The sequence below is a fragment of the Rosa chinensis genome, chromosome 2 (assembly GCF_002994745.2).
Source record: "Rosa chinensis cultivar Old Blush chromosome 2, RchiOBHm-V2, whole genome shotgun sequence".
Classification (NCBI taxonomy): Eukaryota; Viridiplantae; Streptophyta; class Magnoliopsida; order Rosales; family Rosaceae; genus Rosa; species Rosa chinensis.
Genome location: NC_037089.1, coordinates 47,091,488 through 47,100,681, shown reverse-complemented (window position 1 = coordinate 47,100,681; position 9,194 = coordinate 47,091,488). Strand labels below are relative to the sequence as shown.

The 9,194-nt window shown below is 38.6% G+C and overlaps 1 protein-coding gene across 2 annotated transcripts; it reads left to right on the top strand.

The window, feature by feature from the left end:
• The first annotated feature begins 508 nt into the window (after positions 1-508).
• Positions 509-3,669, top strand: LOC112189890. Of its 2 annotated transcripts, none has more exons than XM_040515238.1 (5): positions 509-649; positions 749-835; positions 1,883-2,086; positions 2,587-2,625; positions 3,203-3,669. In XM_040515238.1, the coding sequence occupies exons 1-5, from the start codon at positions 616-618 to the stop codon at positions 3,508-3,510; spliced, it is 672 nt and encodes a 223-aa protein (XP_040371172.1). In that variant the 5' UTR covers positions 509-615; the 3' UTR covers positions 3,511-3,669. The 2 variants fall into 2 exon arrangements, with proteins under 2 accessions (XP_040371172.1, XP_024185041.1); XM_024329273.2 differs by having other exon boundaries at positions 2,587-2,724.
• Positions 3,670-9,194: the final 5,525 nt, after the last annotated feature.

Genomic DNA, 9,194 nt, shown 5'->3' with positions numbered 1-9,194 from the left:
AACAACAAACTCTCCTCGAGATCAAAGTGAACTAGATTCAATCTGAGGACAGTGAGGCAGACTTGTTTACTAAGTCATTGCCCAAATCCACGTTCAAGAAACATGTGGCAAGAATTGACTTGCGGAAATTATTTGAACTTTCATGATCGTAGTCATCAGGGGGAGGCACATACATCAGGGGGAGATGTCTACATGTTCGTCTCGAAACGTGAAAGGTGTGTTGTGCTCTTTTTCCCCTTCGACCGAGGTTATTTTTGTCCCACTGGGTTTTTGTTACTCGGCAAGGTTTTTAATGAGGCAACGAGAGAAGCACCGCGTTTGGGCAACACAATGGGGAGTGTTCAAGGAAAACCTAATTTGTGTTTAGTCCAAACTCTAGGTTACTTGACCTAGTGGTAATAGGGTTTAATTAGAAGAATCTAGAGATTATCTTTCCTTGTATGATTCTAACTCATTGTAATCCTATAAAGAGGCTCCTATTATCAATGAGAATAAACAGCAAATTTCTCTCAATTTCAATTTCTGATTCCCCAAAACAGTCGGGTATATTTAGAAAAACCCAAGCCTAAAATACAAGATCCGTAGATCTGCGTTCTCTCTTCCGTATTCAAAACCATGTCTCTTGGAAAAGCAGCGAAGATCGACAATGGTATGTTTCTTATTTTTATCTCAGGGTTCGTTGTAGAATTTCTATTTTTTGCTTTGTCTGGGTAATTAATTTCATCTCTCTTGTCCTCCGATCCATCAGTGGAGCGAATATCGACCAGTCACAAAGATCGTCGTTTTAAATTGGAAAAAGCAGCTAAAGAGCGGGTTCTCTCTAAGAATTTTCCCGGTATGCTCCTGATCTTCATCCACCATACCTTAGGTTCGCATAGAGCTATAATTTTAAGTTTATGATTATAATGTTTGCTAGCTTTCCAGAGTTCATTGTATTATCTAGTCTAGTTTGATTAGGTTCCCTATTCCTAATCCTAGTTTGTTTTTCCTAGTCGTTGTTAGTTCTATTTTCATTATGTTTCTCTTTGGCTACCAATTCAGTATGAATCACAAATTTCTTGTTCAACATCGAGACTTCTTGTTAAAGCTCTGAAATCTCAACCTTCTGAGGTCATCTTTGTTGTATGGTTTGTGATGTAGAATATTTGGAACTGTGTTGGCCTCCTCTGTGTTTCTTGTGCTGTTACGTACTAGCTTTTTCTATATGAAATTCTCTTTGCAATAGGAATTCAAAACTTCTATTTTCTTTGATTCCAAAATTGTTTTTTGGTCGTTGAGCATAATCAATTCTCAAGTATTTATTGGCTATTCACGTGTGTTTTTCTTGAATTGTATGGTTTGTTGAAAAATGGTTGATAGCCTAGTGCTGTTCCCTTTTCAATGAGATCAATAATAGAATATCCAAAGGGCCTGACTTAATTGTGCTACGATTTCTTGTTCGTATGTCAAGCTTATCTAATATATATGTTCTTTACCTTTTGTGCTGGGAATTAGTTGCCCCAAAGTTCTGCAATGGTTTGGTCATTACACCTGTGTCCTAATAATTGGTGGCTACTGTCTAGGAGGAAACATTGAGCCATTTTTTTTTTCCTTTATTAATCTTCTGGGATCAATTTGATTTGAAGACAAGTATCATGTGGGATCTCATTGCCTCTTCAGCTTCTCTACTTGTTGTTCATCAAAGATGTACATATCCTCTCCTGTATGTCACTGAATTTTATTGATTATTCTTGTTCTCATCAATGTCTTTTCTTTCCTGTATTTGAATATAGTTTTGTTAGATTTCCTGAGTTGATTCCGTTATCTAGTCTCTTAGCTTTCCTATTCCTAGTTTGTTTATGTTCAGAAACTTGGTTGGTTTATGTCTTTTCTCATAATGCAGATGTGTCTTTGTCGGACGAGGTAAAAAACAGTTTGGTGGAAAAGTTAGGAAACTCTTTTTGGGCATTCGTAGAAGATGATTCGTTGGAAGATGAAGTAGAGGATTTGTTGGTATGTGAAGAAAAGGCTTTGTTGGAACATGAAGAAAAGGCTGTGTTGGACGAGCTAGCCAAGGCAAATTTGGAAGAGGAAGAAAAGGCTTCTGGTATGTTCTTGATCTTAGTTTAAAAAAAAAATAAAAATAAAAAATAAATAAAATTTAGCTATGAGTCGATATTCTCTTTCATTCTGCACACCTTACGTTTGCATAGAGCTAATATGTTTAAGAGTCTTGGTAATTGATGGCCACTGTCTTGGAGGAGATATGGAGGAATTTTTATTTTTATATTTACTTATAATATTTTGGGATCAATTTGGACTTGGAGAGTAGTACTTTTTGCTAGCCATTTAGGTTGATGTGCATGATGCGTAGCCTACATAAAATACATAAAAGTAATTATCTGTTTATAGGATCATAGATCTCATTGTATCTGCAGCGACTGTAGTAGCCTACGTAAAATACATAAAGTTATTATTTGTTGATAGGATCATATATCTCATTATATCTGCGGCGATTCTATGTATATGTTTATTCTTAGTGGTAGTTTGTTTATGTATATCCTAGTCCAGTTGGTTCATACTTTCTATTCATTATGTTCCGCATAGGTACCAATTCAATAGGAGACAAGAAACCTTCTTTCACAGGTATAGACTATGAAAGTGCATATCCAGACAACACTGACTCTAATCGAGAATTTCTTAAAGATCGAGAATTTCTTAAAGATATTGATTGCGCACCTATCGGTATACTTTTGATCTTCGCTGTATGGTTTATGATAATTATTTGCAAGTTTCTTGGGCTCTCTGTGTTTCTTGTGTGAGACTTTAATTCTGTACCCAACTTATTTTGTGTAAAAACTTCATTTTTGAATGTAGTTTTGGTTGGTTTGTGTAGTTTCATTTGTGTGTCCTAAGTTTTGTAGGGGAGGAATATATATCTTATACTCTTTGGAATCTACTTAAATGACATGTCATAATACTGAATTATATGGTTTATACCTTCACTTCATTATAAATGTATGGTTCTCTCGTCTGTATTTGATTTTAACTTTTGTTAGCTTTCCTGAGTTGATTTTGTGATCTAGTGTACTGAGTTTCTTATCCCTAGTTTGTTTATGTTTCATACGATGCTGGGAATAGGAATCCGTTGCCACTGTAAATTTCTTTTTTGTTTGTTTTTGTTTTTTGTTTTGTGGGTATCTGACAATATAACTGCAAACAGAACTAGGAGATGAAATGGATTGGGGAGTTTGTAGAGTTTGTTTGAAGGAAAATGAGCACCATTTTTCACATTGCCCGTACCTTTTCTTTGGTGTCCCGGACGGCGCAACTATTGGACCTGGGTATGCATTAGCCTGCAAGGAATGTTATGAGGTGGATGGCCACCCTGACAGACCCTGGGAAGCGATCGCTGTTAGAAGGGTGTGCGACTTTTGCATATGGCGTGCACATTGGACTGAAGACTGCCCATATCAGGTACCAGAGGGCGATCGTGCTTTATTGAGTACAAACCAAATAAGCACAAACTAGTAGCTCCGTGATTATATATATGTATATGGCTAGTTTGCAATGCAAGCCTTGCATTTTAAGGAATGGTGTTCCCTTTGATCACTTTCCATTTAATATGTTCTCAAGACAATGATCTATGTATGTTTTGTCATATGTAGCCACCAGTGATTTTGCCAGTTAGACGGCGAACTTTGTTTCCCAAGACTATGATCTATGTATGTTTTGTCATATATAGCTACCAGTGATCTTTACTAGTTTGATAACAAACTTTGGTAATGTGTGGTTTAGTTTGGTATACATAATGAAGAATTTAATAAGCTGTAGTATACATGTAGCGACCATCCCAATTTCATCATATAAAACGCAAACGGGCAACCTTGTAGTTTTAAAGGATCCAACAATTGGTCCCAAATTTACATTTAGGAGGTCTTCCCATGTAAAATTGAATAAAGGTTTTTAAAAAAAAAAATCTTAAAATTTAGGGAAAATTGTCCAAATAATATCAGAAGTTTGGCCTATTTTAAATTTTACTACCTCAAGTTTCAAAAGTATACAGTGCTGCTTGAGGTTTTCACTCTGACCCAACATAAAGTACAAGGAGATGTTAGCAGACGCCGTCATTTTTTGAAGGATATTTTTGTCATTATGAGTTTTAATCCATTATCTGTTTTTTCTCTAAACATCTTTTTTTCTATTTGCAATAGAATACAAATTTTATTCGCTTCTTCCTCGGGACCTTCACCGAAACTAGAAAAAAGTTTAACAAAAACGAATAAAAAACCAACAAAAGCTTTATAGCAAAATTGCATTAAAAAATTTCTAGTTTGAGTGACGATAAAGAAAATAGAATTTTTCATTGTTAATGAGCTAAGCAAACTGATTGTAAATAGTGGGTGAGCTATAAATTACTGATTTGGAAGATGAAAACTGAAGATTTAAGGTGAATATCCATGGTAGGTAATTAGATCATTCAAATTTGCGTTCAAATTCAAGATCTTCATATTCTTTGCTGAAGGGAAGACTGCGGATTTTGAGCTCAGGAGTGGACTATTGCATAGGCTCTCTGTGTTTCATGGCCTTAGTGAGGTGGATGCTAACAAGCATCTACGAGAATTCTAGTCAGTATGTACAACCATGCTACCACAAGGAGCTGATGAAAATATCCTTAAGTTGAAGGCTTTTCCCTTCTCCTTAGCTGACAGAGCCAAAGATTGGCTATATGAACTTCCTTCTGGGCACATTACATCGTGGGAAGCCATGATGAAAGCTTTCTTGGAAAAATATTTCCCAACTTCAAAGGTTATCATGCTCAAAAACATCAGTGGTATTGAGCAAGCACAAGATGAGTCCTATGCTGCTTACTATGAGAGGTTCAAGTCCCTACTTGCCGAATGTCCTCAACACCAAATGAAGGACGAGAACCTACTCACATGCTTCTATGAAGGACTCTTGCCTTTGGAAAGACAAATGCTTGATGCTTCAGCTGGAGGAGCCTTTGTTGACAAGTCACCTGCTCACCTGCTGCTGGGAAGGAATTGATAGCTAATCGAGCCCTAAATGTCCAACAGTATGAGGGTGTAGGACACAAAACTCGTGGGGTGAATGATGTCAGTATTAATTCTGCTATTGAGGATAAACTGAACAAACTTACCTTTCTTGTGAACCAGGTTGTGAGCACCAAAGGGCAAGGTGCAATGCTAGCTTGTGGGGTGTGCTCTATGCAAGGGCACATGACTGACCAATGCCCCCCAACTCATAGACAATGGAGGATGGGAGTCCCTGAATGTCATAGGTGGATACCAAGGGGAACCCCAACGTCCAAGATTTGACCCATACTCAAATACATATAACCATGGATGGAGGGACCACCCCAACTTCAAGTGGACCAACAATGACAACGTTCATAACCCTCTTTTTGGTAACTTCCAACGTCCTCAAGCACCTTTTCCAAGGCCCTACCACCCTCCTCAACAGGCCTCAGGCAATTCAAATTCCAATTATGATAAGATGTTTGAGGCACTAACTAGTTTCACGTAGGCTTTGATCCAAGGACAACAAACCCATACAAAGGACATGGGATTGATATTGAGCATCGATGACTAATAGATCGGATTGTGCCAAAGTTCGCCCTTTTCATCAGACGAGAATCCGTCGAACCCACGGGCCTCTTAGCTTTCTTGAGCGTGTCGTGGTCTGTGTTGCTGTCGTGCCCACTGGCGTACCCAGCATTGGCCAAGTGTGGGCTGATGCACCCACTCAAAAAATATACATGCACTTCTCTATATAGAAGTTTTGCTTGCTAATGTGAATGTGAAGGTATATTAAGAAGGTTGTGCCCCCACTAGGAGCTAGTAATTGAAATTCTTATACTTGTTTTCATAAATATTATAGATCTTACTTATAGTTTCTCATGAAGATTAAATATAATAGTAAAATTTTATCTTTAAATTGTAGTTTTACAATTTTCACCTATCATTTAACTATTACGTACAGTTCAAGTTCGCCCCCATAGAAGAAAATTTTTAGCTCTGCCCTTGGTTTTGCCACCATATATGGTGGCGGTTGTTACACCCCGTATCTAAATTTACCCGTTTACTAGTCATTGGACGGTAAACGAATGAAATTTTCACTTTTTACCTTAATTTGACCTTTTATGGGTTAAAAAGTTGGCTTTTTATTCTGTTCACTTTCAGGGAAAACTTCATTCACGAAAATTGTAAAGCACGTTAAAACGAGTTAGTGGACATGTGGTACGCTGAAATTGAAGTTGTAACGAAGAAGTTATAAGACTTCAATTCAGTGGCAGTTTTGTTGTCACGCCCCTGATTTTTACAACAATAAAAATCGATATATATAATCCCATAATTATACATGCGTGAATATTCAGTCATCAATACAAATACCTGGAACATCTTTCCCTTAAAACAAGTACTTACTGATACACTGAATCATCCAAGATAACATACACTCGCTCCACAGAGTTATATATTATACAAATTTACGAATTTAATTGTCATCACAATAAAACGTAAATGCTCCTCAGAGCTTACTGCATAGCGGAAGTCATATATTGGCGAAGCCAACAAAAATTGCTTCCTACCCGTTCTGCTGCCAACAAGCTCCTTCAGCTTCAGCCACGATTTTCCTGACCTGCAGGATTAACCCCTACACCATTTACAATGATGCACCGGGGTTGCCAAACAACAAACCCGGTAAGCTTCTTCAAGCTCGTATGAGTAACTCATGAACATCAATCAACAACTCACATCAATCTACTTAAGGAAACATGCAGCCATGAATCCTTCTAACATTCAATATCCTTTCCACAGAAGGGACAACATGAGTCACCACTATGACCATGCCTTATTTGCTAACTTAACCATCAAGTAGCAATTCAAGTCTCATCTAGACAATTAAAGAAGAATGCCATCTGAACTCTCCTTTAAGCCGCGAACCTATGAGTCTCAAGCAACCTCGACTGTTACTCCCATAAGCTATCATGGCAGATAAACTAGAACCCTATTGAAATTGTAATCACTCGTCCTAACCAGAACGTGATTACCTATTTCCTGCCTTGATCACCATCTGTGATCTATCACCATCTGTGATCTGTCACCATCTGAGACATATGATTTTAGACTCCGTCTAGTCAGGAAATCAACATCAAGGTCGCCATCTGCAACCTGTCACCATCTGTGACCTATAATCATTAGACCCCATCTGGTCTCAGCTCAACCATTGATCACCATCTGTGACTCATGATCTTCAGACTCCGTCTAGTCATGAAGTCAAACATCAAGGTTACCATCTGCAACCTGTTACTATCTATGATCTATCACCATCTGTGACGTAAGATCTTCTTAGACCCTATCTGGTCTTAAGGTCAACGTTAAGTAAGTCGCATCTGACCTAAAAACGTTACAAACACCTAGCTTCGGCTTTCCTAATCCTTGCTCACCATCTGTGACCCTTGGTACAAAGACCAATACATCTAAAATGAGTCACGCTTGACTCAAAATGTAACATTAATGCTTAATACTTTTCAAACAATAGAAACATCTTTTCTATAATATCGTTTCCTGAAAAGTCGCATTTAACAATAATATGAACACCATCATGCATATTATTATTCATCACAATCATTCACAAGGATATATATATTTCATCTAAATATATATATGTAGTCATTCGCTCAGGAATGCCTACTAATACCAACTATAGTTTGCAGTTAAATAATTAACGCCAAAACAATAATGGTACTTATGTTCATAAAGGTCCTTGTGAGATTTACTCACCTCGAATTCCTGCTGCGTCTTCAATACAGAACCGAACCAAAACTATCACCAACCACTCGTCTGAATACTTCGTCAAGTACCTAATCACATATGGTTCCAACTTAGTAATGATTCATATTTGTTTTAAGTTCGAAACCCCTGTTTTTGAACTAAAAACCCCAAAGTGGTGCCAATCGAGGCAAAACCACATCCGAGACCACCCAAGGCCTTCGGAATACGTCCACGATCGATGTGACCAAACCACAAGTCGATCGGACGCTCGTATCTTCACGGATCGAATAAATTCACCGATATGAAACGGCAAAAATCATAACAAATCCATTCGAACTCCAAAATTTGCATATTATATATCGAAACGCTCGTATCGACGAGTAGAAGACATATAATACCAGAAACAGTTCCTTAAGTGGCCGGAACACCGCCGGAACGCCACCACAGACGGTGGTGCACCGCCGCCGGCCAAAAACTCATTATTTCACAAAACTCCCAACAGCAAAAAGCTTCATCTAAGCATGCTTGTGGACTTTCATAACTGGATCGAAGTCATAAAACAAGCTTAAGGGATCGAAAACTACCTCACAAGCCGTGAATAGTAATCCAATCGGTGTTGATCGAATTTTCACGTAAACCGGTCGAAACAAACACCAAGGATCGACCAGGGAGCTTGTTCTGAACTCAACCCAAGAAAATCGAAGCCGCGCCGACGTCGGAACTGTGTTTTCCGGTCGGGTCCGATTTCTCCAATCTGCACCGCCTTGAACTGCCACCAAGACGAAGAATCGCCGTAAGAGAACACCAGAGGGACGACCAGAAGGCGGAGGCGATCCTGTCTGTCCAAGTTTCACGGCCGGAGACCGCCGCAGTCGGCCGGAAAAGTCGGGTCGGATCGGCCGGGTTCGGGTCGGGTCAGGCGGAAAACTTCGATACTAAGGGAGCGGACGAGAGAGAAGAGAGAGAGAGGGAGTGGCTTCCGGAAAAGGAAATGAGGAAAATGAAATATTTTTCCAATTTTTCCTTTAAATACCAAAATGGAAACTTCTTTCCATGGCCATAACTTCCTCATACGAACTCCGATTTACGCGTTCCGCATGTCCACGAACTCGTATCGACGCGCTCTACAACTTTCGTGAAGGAAGTTTTCCGAGAATCCCAACATATAAAAAGTCAAACTTCACACGACCCCTAAACTGTGAAATTCACTTATTTATACGTACGAAAATCATTCCACTCCATATAAAATCTACGAATAAAGCATTATAACAATTATTCGTACAACTGGTCCATTATTAATTACCAAAATTACATAATGAAAATCCAGGTCATCACAGTCTACCCTCCTTAAAGGAATTTCGTCCCGAAATTCACGCTTGCTCATCAACAAACAACTGTGGGTACTTCGCTCTCATATCC